We start from the raw sequence: 15,194 nt of genomic DNA, 5'->3' as shown, positions 1-15,194 counted from the left end.
GTGGAGAGTGCAGGGAGTGGGAGAACATGCAGGTGTATGCAGTATTTTAAGTCTGTGCACACCAGCGATGAGGACTGTGTGTGTTTGCATGTGTATGCAAAAGGCTCGCTTGGCTTTGAACTGTCAGAATATTTGCTCAAAGGGCTTTGCTGTAAAAGAGCGCACATAAAGCATCACTTGATACCGCCGCACACAGCATATTTAAAATGACAATAGACAGAGGGAGCAAAAACAGACATTCCATTACAAAGCGGAAGAAAAGAACCAACCAGCGAGTGGGAAAGAGAGGGAGAGCACGAGAGAGACTATGTGAAGAAGTGCTCTGAAAGAGGTTTTGTGGGGCTGTAACAAAGGACCCTCAGAAAACACAGTGACATAGGAATGTTAATTAATTAATGAGAAACTATTGAGCCTCTGGTGAATTGCAGGGAAGAAAGAAATAGAGATGGGACAGAGGTATTAAAAAAAAACTAAGGAGAGGAAGTTATTTTTCTTCTCTTTTACTGTATATTGTTTGTATCTTACTTTCTTACTGAGGTGGAAGGTCAAATTCTTTGAATCTGTCTCATCATTTTAGCTTAGTATTTGTCTGTTTGTACAAGTGAAATGCCTTTATTTTCTTTCGGATTCAAAGTAATCTCCCCAAAGTAATCAAAAGTTTTTTTTTTCTTAAATATGCCAATAAAATTTCTATTCACTGATGTCAAAGGTTGATTATGCAATTTCCTGTGTTGGTGATTACATTTCACGTTCAATGAAAAACATCTTCCGGCACACAAAAGAGCAGATTTTTGCAACATGCAAGAAAAGTAATTGAAATCTTGAAGTTTGTGATATTGAAAATGACAAGATGAAAAGGTAAAAATCTTCAAAACACATTGGGAAATGTGTTAAGACAAGCACCACGTAGCAGACAACCAAAGAAACGACCTTGGTGAACCATAGTGGAGCCTCGGGTCATTTTGCTTTAACTGGTATTTGAGCTCAGGCAATATAGACAGAATGTTGAAAAAATAAAATAAAATAAAAACAGCCAGGGATTCTGGTAAAAGAAAAGAAAATGTAAAGAAAACATCCTTGAACATCTAAAAATGTACTTGGTACTAACCAAAGCACTTTCCATAGCAGCAACCATTGGTGTGTGTACTGACACTCATTTAAGACGCTTTTGAATGGAACCCCATTGCGTTTTTTAAGAGTGAGTACAGCTTTATTATTTCAGCTTTTGCCTTTACTTAATTTCATGAAAATATTCCCCTTTTGAAACAGTGTTGTAGACGCTAACATTGAAAAAAACATATGAAATTAATTTTTCCTTCTAATATTTTCACATCACAAAAACCTGCCATTTTCGTTGGCTTGCCGACAGTAAAACTGGAAGCTCCACTATCCAATAATAATATATATGCGTTTGCACACGTGCTGTCATCCGAGTGTTCGTCCTGTGAGTCCAGGATACCAACAATCCAGCAGCGGAAACTGGAGAACGTGTGATTTATGAGACCCCACATTCTGATCTTTCTAGTGACAGAAGGGCGCTGAAGTGTCAGAATTGCAATTTCCTCCGAGCAGTCACACTCAGATTCCTTTCATCTAACTTTGACACAACAGCCAAAACACACCATGCTGCCTTCATGCCACGGACGGGGTCCCAAGGAGTTTCTCCAGCTATAAACGCTCCCTCTCTGTCCCTCTCTTCCATTTCTATGGTCCCCTCTTGCCTCACACCAAACTGTACTGGCCCCTGCCCCCACCTCATGTGTGCCCCTTCCCCAAACATTCATTCATTCTCCTCACATTGAGCCTCCAAACAAAATAAAACAGGGCAAAGCAAGGGAGAAAGAGAGGGAGAGTTTCAGACTCAGGGGCCCCTCCCACCTTCTACAGATGCTCCAGCCCATCCCTAAATTCTGGGCCAATGAGAGGCGCTCACTCACCACTCATGCGCTCCTTCTACAATAGGTAAGGAGTGGGAGGCAAAAGAGCGAGATATATTTACGAGAGAAAAGGGAAGACGTAGTGCATTTGTTTTGGGGGCCTTATTGGTTCGAAACTAGAAAACTAGAAACTTAAAAAGAAATAAATCTGGGACTGAATGAGCATTATGAAGAGGTTGTGACAGCAGCAACTGTAGAGTTCCTGAAGAATTAAGATTGTCTTTCTCTTTGGCATAGGATCGTTTATGATATATAAATTAATAAATAAAAGTGAGGGATTAAGGAAGGACACATTTCATTTTTTTTCCATCAACTGCCACAGCATAAAGACCAGAAGAAATTAAGCCACACGGGTAGCCAAAACAGGTGTAGAGGCAGACAGGTGGACGTTCCGACATGTTACCTGTGCTCTTGCTTCTCTGCGTGATGGAGAGAGTAGGGGCATCTACCCCTAGAGTTTGGGCCCACGATCGGATGCAGGAAAGACAAGGAGCAGCAGCCACATTGTGCCCATCACCATGCCAGTGCGAACAAGACGCAATCTTCTTCATGGTGGACTGCTCCGAGCTGGGACTATCGTCTGTACCGACCAACATCAGCCCTCTCACCACCTACCTGTAAGTAATATAAACTGGAAAAATGTCACTGGTTCATTACCTTTTCTTCTTCCCTCCTTTATTTTAATGTTCGGGTTGGTTATCGGCTGATTACTGGGACATTCCGCTTCCCTTCAAATGACTATTTTGTCATTGAGCTGGGTTGTGCATCTCATAGTTTTGAACACACAAAGGCAACGTCTCATAAATTTGTAGTTGGGGAAAAATGTCAGTGGGGGTTGGCGACACTTGGATGCATTTGAAGTTTGTTGATAAAAACGTTGAGTGTGTTTGTGTTGATTGCTAAAAGGAAGAAAGAATGAATGGAGCACTTCTTTCAGTGTCAGGTTTCTCGGCACCAACTGGGGACCAGTTAAAGGATGGTGTGTGTGTGTGTGTGTGACAGTTAGTATTCTGTGCTTGCACTTGATAGAACAGTTATGTAGTGCATGAACCCATAATGAAAATATAATATATCTACTTTGAAAGGAATGGGATTTAACTGCTGGTCAATTTTGACTTTTTTGATCTAGCAAGGGATAGTTATAAAAAGTTGTGGAAAGGTGCATATCTGCCAAAAATACTGCATGTACATTTTGGAAAGGTTCCAGCATGAGACGTAATGTAATTATGACTAAATATGACTATAAGCAGGCCAAATATCAGCTCCCCACCAGGAGTGTCTAATTGTGAGAGCAGAGGGGAATAAAGAATGTGAAAGACCTTCTGACAAAGCTGCCAAAGCTTTCAAATTGCTTTTCGACATAGGCCTCTGAGGACATATTGGAGGAAAGTCATGATAACTGATAGGTGAAGTAAAATCCAGGAAACTGTGATGGAGCAATTACTCACAAAGGGATGTACAAGTATTAAAACAGCGAGGGAGATTAAATTCCAAGGAGGTAAGGAAAGATCAAACACTAATGTCGGACAAAGGCAGGATACAATGGATAACTCTGCATGAGTGATGCTTAAGTCCACATCTGTGATGCAAGCATCCAATTTCCAGAGTTCTTATATTCGTTGGCAAGCCACAGGTCAAAATTCATCCAGGAATCATGGAGAAAGGCATACTCACAAGTGATGACCTGAGGATCTTTCTGCAAACCTCTTCCCCCACCCCACCCCATGCCTTTAGCCACACACATACACACCACCACAGATACACCCATGAACGCAGATCATTCACTACAAACATAAGAGTAATTGTTCATTTCCCTTCATTACCTAACACTGGAACTGGACCAATTAGTGAGTTTGAGGGGTGATTTAAACAAGATAAATAAACTGGGAGACCAACCGCATATGCCCACACACAGTCACAGCAACACACACTACTACAGGAGAAGAACCATCAAGCATAAGGATGGTGCTGAGGGGACAGTGAGAGCATAAGTGAAAACACTGCACTGCAATGAGATTCATAGCTTGCCATTTTGCTTTGGTGATAAACATCAAATCATAAGCAAACCTTCCTCCCCACCTAGCTTTTACATAAACACAAGTACTCCCTGACCTAAGGAAGACTATAAAGTTTGACAAGTGAGCTCCGTCTTTAGAGGTTGGATCAGCCGCAGGGGAGAGTGTAGGTTCGCAGGTCACCGGGACTTTCTTGGGAACAGTCCACATGATCCTGGTCCACATCAGGCTGTGAAACTGTATGACATCACCCAGCTATGTCATAGGAGAGTACTTGAAAGTGTGCCCAACTGTACAGTATTTACTCGGGGCGCATCGAGCTATAGAACCCTCACCCCACGTCTTGTACATTTGCACACTTGGCCGAGCCCTTGGTAAACAGGTAGATGTACACTTTAATTGTAATCAGTCCAGGACCATCTTATGCAGGTTGACTTTGGAGAGGAATTCAAATGTTGCGGTAAGAAAACCTGAGCAGAGAGAGTTAAGATTTCTGCAGAAATTTGTTTCCGCAGGCCATGCATGGAATGAGCTGTCATGTGAGACACATGAAAAGGCTGCTTCTTTGATAAAAGACAAAAAAAAGAGCCTCGGGATGAGCGCCTACCTGCGTGTGTGCTAGGTTTTAAGGAGTACGTGCACAGAAACCACATCAAACGTTGGCGTTAAAGGCATACCGTAGATGAATAGAATATAGGAGGAGGTCTCGAGGTGAGCTCAAGTTGTCACGACACTAAAGCACGTTCACCAAAAGTAGAATGTTTTCATCATGAAGTGAACGTTTGTAAATCGGAGGCTGTCCACGACTTAAATTGAGCAGTGATTAGGTGCTGTTGTTTTTTTTCTGCTAGTGGTGAACCTTTAATGGAAACTGTAGCTGGTACAGTACCACAGATGAAAACCATAGACTATGTGTGTGTGTGTGTGTGCGTGCATACGTACACGCACGCGTATTTGAAGACCACCCAGAATGCTGGGGGAATTATGTTTTCCAGCCAGTTGAAATGAAGCAGGACTATAAAATGAACAGGAGAATGAGGAAGAAAAACCTGAGCAGAAGAGAGGTGAAAATTGAAGCATGACTGTAGAACATTTGAAAATTCCCATAGAGAGCACAGGCACTCACTCACGCATACACTCCAAGTAGATACCATCCTACCTCTATGATGTGGCAGTAAATGAAACTGTCGAGTGCGTGTCATTTAGCTATTATCTTGATGGAATGATTCCTATCATGAGTGACTGGGGGGACATACTATAAACATCATGTCTGAGACAGGCAGAGTGAAAAAGAGTATGACAAAAAAAAAACAGACAGTGAAAGAGACTGAGGTGAATTGGGATGTATTGTTTGCGGTATCAGACTTGGAAAACCCCAAAGAATTCAAGATTAAAAAAGAAAACGATGTGTATTTTGTAAACTGTCAACTGTGGCCCCTTTCATTATCAGCTCCAACATCAGTGTCACTGGCTCCATCCAAACAATGACTACTAGCCTTTTTTGCCCTTGGCGAAATACCTTTTGTTCCTTAGTCATTGCTTTCATATACGAGAAATGTCTAAATGTTATACGTGCTTAGAGCAGCTGCAGACAAGTGTCAGATTTCCACTATAAAACATAACACACAACACAATTTACTTCAATATATTTATAATGGTATGAAAAGTTCCCCAATGTCCAAAGAGGTGCAAAACGGACAAGGTTACAATCATCAGAAAGAAAAGCACACCTCTGATTATCCAAAAAAAATGGCAGACAGAGCAGCGCATGCCTCAACAAAGAAGAGGAAGGAAGATTACCCTTCCGTTATTTATCTTGGTTCTTCCTTCCTCAAAAAGCGGATGCATCCGTCTCATATATTAATTCCACAACTTTCCCCTATAGATTCACAGAGAGAACATGACAACCACTTCCGCCGGAGAAATTTGATATTTGTGCCAGAGGGGTGTTGGAAAGGAGTGGGCAGTAAGTGTTCCGGCTTGTGGTTTCCTGACATCAACCTGGAAAGCTCTTAAATGTCTCTCAGGGACAGAGGGCAGGTAGAAACATAATGGACACAATGACATTTCTCCAGGGGAGAGGTAATCAGAGAGCAGACAGTAGCCACACTGTGCTTTGCGGTAAAAAAAAAAAAAAAAAAAAGGATCTCAATCACAACATGGCATCTTAAAGGGAATTTGAGTGAGGATGTGGCTACGTGATCTTATTGTGTATGTGTGGATCTTGTATGCAATCTGATGAATTTTCTGTTTGACCTGCCTTTAAGAATGATAGTGTAGTCTGGAAATGTATATAAAATACATGGAGCAAAATTCAAGAAAAGTATTACATTTTTAAAACGAAACGTGTAAGGTTTGTTCTTTGTTTTTGTATAACATCAAATCACACATCCCCAAAAATGTCTTTCAGGACGATGTAGCAATATCCAGAAAATCTCTCTCTGGAAAAAAAAAGATATAGAAACTGAAAAAAAAGTATTTTTTGGTAGGTGTTATGTCTTTTAAAACAATGAAGAAAAAAACTTAAACTTTCAGTTTCAAAAGCTATTTTTGCATTCAATACTCTGGTCTTGATTTAGCTCCATAATTCTTTATGGGGTCTCAATAAAGTGTAAAACAAAAGTGTATGCACTCAGAGAGGCATAGTAGCGTGAAGCATGTATGATATGGGGGCTTGGAATGTGCAGTCTGTGACGTGAGGATGATGGGTGCCCCTGACTGAGAGAATTCTGAAGGCCTACATGGCCCAGATTCCAATTGTGCCCCTTTCCAGGCCTGGGAATTCATGGGAATGTTTGCGCGTGCGAGTGCTTGCATGAATCTGTACTTCTCACTTTTCCAATACAGAGATACTATTGTGTTTTGCTGGACACAAGCAATTCAACAAATGTCCCTAACTGCTTTCCTATACAAGAACCGCCAATGGCAAGAAATACACCTGTAAACTAAGTCTGCCACATGCAACTGTAATGTTTTCGAGTAGGTAAGAAGTAAATTGGAGTTAATGAGATTTGAAATCTGTTTTCAATAAAGAATAAAAAGAGACAGAGCACAAACTTTCACCAGTATCTGACACTCTTTCAAAGTTCCAAATGTTTCAGCTTCCTTCCTCGTGCTAAATATTTATAACCACCATTGACAGGAACCAAGATTCACACCCCAACCACACATTAAGGAAAAGAAGTGACCTTTTTAAAACACTTTACTTTTCCTTTTTGTCGTTAAAACCAATTGGTCCTTTGAGATTTCAATTAATCAGTCAGGCTTTAATACATGGAAACATTTTTTTTAACAAAAACAAAAAGCGATTGAACAATGGAATGTACAAAATAAAGTCGAATAGACCCATTTCAAGAGGAAAAACGTTGTTTTTTTTCTTTGAAATCTGTAATAATGTTAAAATTATTACCTGGATGCCAACCTCCACCCCGTTAATGATGCAAATATTTGTACTATTTGACTCCATTCCTTTCCTGTGCAGTACATAGCTCTACCTTTCTAAATGTTTAACCACCTGCTCCTTCCACTGTGGATCACGAGGTCATCTGCAGACATCACGGGTGATAACGATTCATGTCTAACCTATCTGTCAGCCTATTCATCACTTCTGCAAAGAAGAAGGGGCTCAGAGCTGAGCTGGGATACTGTCCCACCTTCCCCGTAAACTCCTCTCACACCTACATCACATCTCACTACTATTTTGCTGCCCGATACATGACCTGTGCTATTCTACTATACTAGTCATCTGCCACGTCAGACCTCCACTCGCAGTACCATCCTTTCTTTATGGATACACTATCCTTTCTCTTAGAATTACAAATACACAACGTGGAACATTCTGATACACACTTCTCCGTCAGCACACATATGTCTAATAGAATCTTCTGTGACCTTTCTTGGCTGACAGTGATTCAGATTTTTTTGGCTGCCAACTGGGCTGTGGCACTTCCGACCAAGAGGAGTGCCCAGCCGGGGACAATTCAGGACACACCAGGAAAACTCTTTGGGCTAACCTAGGAACATCTGGACACTGTATTATTGGGAAAATGTGAAAATTGTGTATATAAACTGACTTTAGAGAGGCCTAATACAATTAAAAGTGGTGGATTCAGTCGTAATCTGCGTTTGAATGTAAAACTGCAAGATATCTCCAAGAAACTAACTAACTGACAAGGCAAAATCACAGATTCCTTCACTTTTTCAATCCGGTACAGCTTCAATATGGCCGCACAATTCAGAAGCCAAATCAAGGCAGGCTCCATTTTGTATGTCCTAGTAATATCTATATATTTGGCATTACTTAGAGTGTCATTCAAGACCGTAGACTCAGTGCCGTCCAAATAATGTAGCCTAGCTATAGGAACTTACAGTAGGAGAATCATAATGATAATGATTGTTCTCCACCCAGTGGATTTCATGTAAGCCCTTAACACTGAGTTCTGGTGCCAAGTTTACTGAGTGTGAAAAATGCATCAAATTTGAGGGGAAAAAACAACAACAACACGACATTAAAGAAGTGCTCTCAGGATATTTGGACATAGTATCACTGTGATGGATGTATATTAGAATTTTGGATGCAATAGATATTTTTTTAAAAAGCATGTGCTATAAATTCAATTTTTTAAGGCATCATTTTGATTTAACAAGCTATTAGAAGGGGAGGCAGAGTATAGTATATAGTTTATGTCATGTAAAGACCATGGAAATTAATAATGAACTATGAAGGCTCTTTTTGCCGACCCACAACAGCTGCCTGTCAGTCCTGTCCACATATCGCAGGCAGTTGTATGTCGTGTAGCTCACACTGCTCCAACACTTCCTGTTCCATTACTGAAGTGCTTGACCTTTCACCCCACTGCTCTCTGTCTCATGTGTGGGAAGACAAGAAGTGGACATAAGAGTGTGTTTGTGCCCTGTGTGCAATCTACTAGTATATGAAGACTTCCCAAAGGGCATTAATGGGTTTCCCATGACATGACCCTAGACTAAACAGCCGCTTTCTCCTCTCAGGCATTGCCTGTCACTATCCCCCAAAATGACAACGGGCGGGAAAGAGTCTAAAACACTAGGGCACATCTCCCCTTTCTGCCTTATCTCTTCTTTTTACCTCCTATCTCTTTCCTGTGCACTTTTGTATCCATGTTGTCCCTGTGGACATTCTTGTTCAGGTGAAAGACTTTTCCTCGTCCTTTCTCTTGCGCTTTGTAGCCCATAAAAGAGAGACAGAAGTGAATAAGAGAAGCCCTGATAAAGAGAGTTTGGCACAAAGGGCAGCATACCCCTCCCAGGAAGTCCAGAAGAGAAAGAAAACAGGAGGATGAAACCATCTTAAGAGGAAGGAGGAGGGGAAAGACAGCTGCGGAGCCTCTTTCCTGCACTATTCTTGAATGGCGCGCGTGCACGTGTAAACTCGTGTGACCACGACAGTCACTGGAAGCCAAATGGGTTGGTCCACTTAAAAATTAATTGTAAAACTCATATTCATTGACCTCATCTTCAAACACATGGAGCCATTTAGATCCCAAGCATTGACTAAGGGCGTATTCACACCAGAAAAGTCCATAGTTTGCCTCCTTTGCTCTGACCAAAATACAAAGGATCCTTTTTTACTTCAGTGTGATTCCTTTTCACATTGTAATTCTCACAAGTGTCTCAGGACTTGACAACAAACTTGCCTATGTGTACGCGTCGTTCAGTTATTGGACAAAACGGTCTGAGCAGGGTAAAAGTACAGAAGTAGCTACAATGATAACCATACATCCTGCTCCATAATGCTTATGGCTCCAGAAGAAAATGTCTCAGCAAAGTTTGCTGGTTTGTCTTCAAACCAGCTCAAAAGGTGCGCATTATGAACTTTAAATACGCCCTAACAGTCATATTATGCGAGTTAAAAGATTCTTTCTTAACCTGGCTTTGACTGGGTTGAAGAGATTGGATGGACACAACAGCAAACATTATTGCCATGGTTACAGAACAAAACAGCCAAGGTGTGGCTTCAAAGCGTTGCAAATACAGAACTCCTGCCCTGGAGGCAGGGATCTAGTCAACATGTTCCTCCAACCATCTACATAGCCAAGCCTCTTTGCAGGAGATTTGCCTCGAAGGGGAGAAAAAACTTGTAGATTTAGCCAGAACTTTGTTGACTTGAAAACATGAACTGAAAAAGGTAATATAATTTATTTTCTGGGAAGCTCAGAAATAAATGAGATAATGAATTGAGATGGGTTTGTGCCTTCATTAGATTCTATTGTATAAGTGTATGAAGAATTACACTTCCCGAAGGCAACAGCATATTTGTGTCCATGCCAAGAGCTTTGACACAATTGATATTGCATGCACAAAACAAAAGAATTTTTTATTCACCTATTATCCTTTTCTCTTGAGAGGGGTTGGGTACTGGAGCCTAGAGCTGCCGACTATGGGCAGAAGGTGGGGTTCACCATGAACTCGTTGCTATAAACAAACACCTACTGGTATACAATCATACCTTAAAAATGAAATTCCCAGACAGCCAAAATTAAAAAGAGGGACAAACTTCAAACTGTATATACTGTACATATGTTGTTTTCAATATTATCTCTAATTATGTAGTTAAATGTTTGAAATTAGACCTGAAGAATGTCTCCCCAATGGACCAGTCCCATTAATTGCAGATACTAATGTCACTTTAATAGTCATCATTAAAGTATATATTTTTTTTAAACATTTTTAACAGATCATCAGTTTGCAGGATACTTATCAGTTCAGATGAAAGGCAACAGAACATTTATAATTTGGCAGTGACATGATGTTGCCTCTAGCATTTACTAAGCATCTGAACTGATTGCTTTGATGTTTTTATGAAGATGCTGACAGACATTTTTGAATGCATAATTGCAAGCTGTAATATGGTGTGCACACCTTTACTTATTTGCTTCTTAAGATCAGTGTTGCTGGTTAGATTAAAACGGAAATGTTATAAAAGTTTTTCCGTAATATACTTTGATGCTATTTAACTCGGTTGAACAATAATTTACGATGAAAGTGCCAAGAATCAAGCTAATTTAGTAGTTATCTGAGGCAATTTCATAATAAATATTTTGATTTCAACTCTGCTCTGATTGGCCGTCGTTTGAAAGCTCAATGGCATTCGTAATGTGTGTGGTGACCTTGGCTACATTCCCAAATACCGATTTTTTTGCTCATAAAGAACACATATCTGACACATTCATGCAGTATGGACATTCTAATTCCAATCTTATTCACATGTGGCTATACGTGTTGGCCCATTTTTCTACTCGTCCTCACAATTGTAATATGTCACCACTGTTCGACAAAAAAAAACATTAAAAGAACTTTTACTTCTTAATGCCGCACATGAGGCTATCCAGCTAAAAAAAAATGTTGGCTCTAGTACAAAAAAAATTCTCAGAAGTTGCCATCAAAGCATAACACACAAGACCCCCAGAAAACACCATATTTCCTTGCATAAACACTACGACATGACACACAGTGCACATGCGTGTAACATCAAAATTGAAGTGTTCACTCCAACATATGCAAGCAGTGAAACAAGGCTGAAGGTTATCGTCATACTGCAGTTATCTGGACACAACGCCCATGAAAAAAAAGGTGCTGATGCAACCTTTTTGCAACAAATGCGATTACACTCAAACAATAATAAAAAAAAATGCATAACACACTTAAAGCATGGTACACTTTCCATTTTCCTCTTAAACTTGAGAAATTTGTTGATGGATTTGGTGATATTAGTATTCATCCTTTCAACTTTTGCGCTTTGAAACAATGTTTAATAATCAACCAAAAATGTCCATCTTCCTACCCCCTGTCCAACACGAGACAAATGTCATCGTGATAATCCCATTTGTTCTCATCTGAGAACATATTCACCAAGCAGGGTGGTCTGTCATGCACACTAGAAAAAGCCCGTGTGCATCCTGATTGTGGTGGTGGTGGTGGTGGATATAGTTCAGGTGAACCTCAGAGCAGCTGTTTTTCATATCGTGTGGCACATTGTTTTGTTTTGTTGTGCATAATCATTGCTCTTGTCAAGGAAAGCCAACTTATTGAAAATTGTCTACAATGGAGCTAGGGGCACATTCACACCCACACACAGAGGGGGCTTTGATCACAAGAGTTGATAACATACTTCAGTGATCCTGTTGATGGCTAAATGGGAAGAAGATAAATCACATTATATTGTAAAAATGGTCAATGTAACTCCATGCTCTGGCTGAAATCTGAAACAGAGATGGGAAGTAATGGTGAGAGAGGCATAAACAAAATCCACATTGGGCCCAGTTAGAATGAATGGAAATTTCCCCCTTCAGACATGACTGTCATGGCTGCTCAATAAGTTATAAACTATCTAGTTCTGCACGTTCTTGCATTTTATACCGCTTTGAAAAACATACATATAAGCACAGAGACTTATATTAAAGGATTGATCCAAAAATCAGAATGGCTGCGATGCATCAAGGATGTTTTATCTAAAGTACTTAAACACAGGATGACAGATTTTGCTTGTAGGGATGAATAAATGTCTCCTTGTCTAAGATCGTCATTCAGCATTAGGCAGACATCTAAGGGTCTGATATTCCCTGCGTGCCTATGCCAGTTGAAAGATTTTTTCCCCAAGGGAATATCAGCTCTACAAATTTACTTTCCTATTCGATGCTGTGAACAAACAACAAGTCCCCCCATCTGAATTATTCACAGGAAAACATGAAAAACTGCAATAAATCCATTTGTCCACAGACCCTTTGAAACACAAGTCCACAAAGTAATAATTTTTCCATGTATGATGCGGCAAAGTATAATCACCAATTATAACTACCACATCTGCAGGCTTAGTGGAAAACAAAATGGGGTGTGAAAACATGCGACAGACATCACACCATGCACAACCAGCCAGCAACAATCGGGTAAAATTCCCTTTTACCCTGCAGAGACGGCAAAATATCTAAACTCTTGCTTTCTCATTTTCTGTTGCGGCCATTTACTCGCGCTGAAAATATCTGCACGTCACAACTCCAGCCGACACAATGCACATGTGGTAGTCATCAATCATAATTATCATGGTTTAAAAAAGCCACAGCTGTTATTTGATTTTAAAAACAAGCCATAGCACAGCGCCTTCCAACGATACGTCAAGTTGTCAGCAGAGGCCTTGGCCTGCAGAGGAGAAATGTCTGTGTCTCTCTCCGGCTTCCCAGCGAGCCTGTTGGAGAGCAGAACCAAACTGAGCCATACTCAACCTTTCCCCATGACTCACTGTTGTGTCTTTATCACAAAACATTTTCCCCATTGAAGATTATTTATTCTGTCATTGCTGTGGACAGAAGCCGAGGAAAGTCTATGCCGTTAAGCTTTTCTTCAACGATGCCTCAGAAATATTTTTGAAAATTTTATCTGTTTTGATCATTTTTTTGTATTTTATGCCATTCAGGAGAACAGCATGTGTCCTTACTGTCACTGATGGTGACCCTGTACATTTTAAATTCGTTTTTGGGATGTAAAAATACAAAAAATAAATAAAAAATCACCCTTAACAAGTAATCATAATATTACATAAGCAGTGTGGTTTTATTACAATGGGAGACGAGCCATAAAAAATTGACAATGAAAAAATATGGCACGAAAAATAAGAAAGATAAGAAAAAATAAGGAAAGCATTTGAGAAAAATACAAGAAAATAAAATAGACTAACGTCTTATGTTGGGAGGTTTTGCACAAATGGAAACGTTTCCAGATTGAAAAAAGGGTTCAACTTTTTACTCATGAATTACAATTGAATCTGATCACATTTTCTGTACGCACAATTTCACTTGTAACTGTTTTTTTTTTCAAATCAGTTATATCAGAGTCTGTTGTTGCCATTTGAAAGCAGAAAAGCACTTTCAAAGCAATTTGCAATCTGTCTGTTGTTGAGGCTTGCAGCCTTCTGCTCGTATTTTTTATTTTTATAAATTGGCCCATTGCTACCTTTTATGGCACAATCCCCAGCATCTGTCAAGATGCATTTACACTTTGAGTTGTCAACATAAGGGTATAATGTCAGTCCAGAATATTACAAACGATTCCGAGACTTATTAAACCGTAAGAATGGAACACAAATAACAACCAAGTTAAGATTAATAATGGTAATGTAATTAGTGCAAATGGAAGATGGATGGCCTTCTTTGACGTGCAACACAACGTCATTAGAGAAACAGCTAACTTTCCACTAACACTGGCTGAAGGTATCCTCCATTTCAAGTGTCCTTGACTGACACCTTGAACCTCTTTAAGCTCTGTTCAGCAGGGACCTCTGGGGCTTTTAAAAAGGAACATATTACATTTCAGTTGGGCTATAAAAAGGTCACTTAATTACAAACCTAACCCTTGGCAGAAGAATATGTAAAACATTGCAAGCTCATAAGGCAAAAACCAAAGAATGGTTTTGTGTGAATGATTTCCCACTGTCCTTTAGAGTTAAATATAAATCATACAAATGGGTCAATCCATTCAAGTCAAAATTGCCTGACATCACAAACAAACAGCTAACATGTAAAAAAAATCATTTTAGGGGCTTTTGGGAGCACAGTTTACAGTTGCTTGCCTGGTGGTCTGGCACCACCAGCAATTGTGAGTATCACGGACACAAAGAAACACACATTATGAGCCTCCATCTTGACTAATACCCCAAGAACAATGAAGACAACAGATGTTTATTAAAGGGACCTAAATAAATGAGTTACAAAGTTAAGAGTTGTTGTTTTTTTGCACAGTCTGAGACAGAAGCTGTCAAAAGTGCACAATCTCAAACTGTTGCAAAGGGTGTGCATGCATACGGGGAAAGAACATCTGAACATGCCCCTCCTTAACCTCAGCAACCGCAGCTGCGTCAACATTCACCCCCAACAAACTCTTAGTTGTAGAGTGTGTCAGAAATTCAGAGGGATGGAGTATGTCTACCTTACAGTAATGTGCAAAAATTGGAGCGATGTGGTCTCCGGAAAAAAAGGAGCAACGGGATGGAGCTAGGTATGAGAAAAAGGGGTCAGATCAGAGAGTGAGACATCTGGAAAAAGAAAAGCTTAATAGGAAGGAGAAAGGAAATTAGCTGCTCAAGAAGGGTCCACTGATGAAATGTTCCCATATTTCCCTTTCCTCCTCCTTTAACCACCACATACCGCTCATCCTCTCTGTGTTTTACTCTTTACTGTGGATGATTGATCACAACGTGAAATACGGCTCCTCG

At 40.1% G+C, this 15,194-nt stretch overlaps 1 protein-coding gene across 1 annotated transcript in view; it reads left to right on the top strand.

Moving 5' to 3' along the window:
- The first annotated feature begins 1,865 nt into the window (after positions 1-1,865).
- The window catches only part of lgr6 (leucine-rich repeat containing G protein-coupled receptor 6), a 30,639-nt gene continuing 17,310 nt past the window's right edge, over positions 1,866-15,194 (top strand). The window contains exon 1 of the mRNA XM_077711370.1: positions 1,866-2,554. Within this exon, the coding sequence (XP_077567496.1) occupies positions 2,334-2,554 (221 nt within the window). The 5' untranslated portion in view covers positions 1,866-2,333. The remainder of the gene's footprint in view (positions 2,555-15,194) is intronic.

Source organism: Stigmatopora nigra, chromosome 1 (genome assembly GCF_051989575.1).
Source record: "Stigmatopora nigra isolate UIUO_SnigA chromosome 1, RoL_Snig_1.1, whole genome shotgun sequence".
Lineage (NCBI taxonomy): Eukaryota > Metazoa > Chordata > Actinopteri > Syngnathiformes > Syngnathidae > Stigmatopora > Stigmatopora nigra.
Note: the sequence above shows the minus strand (reverse complement) of the source record. Positions and strands in the feature narration are given on the sequence as shown.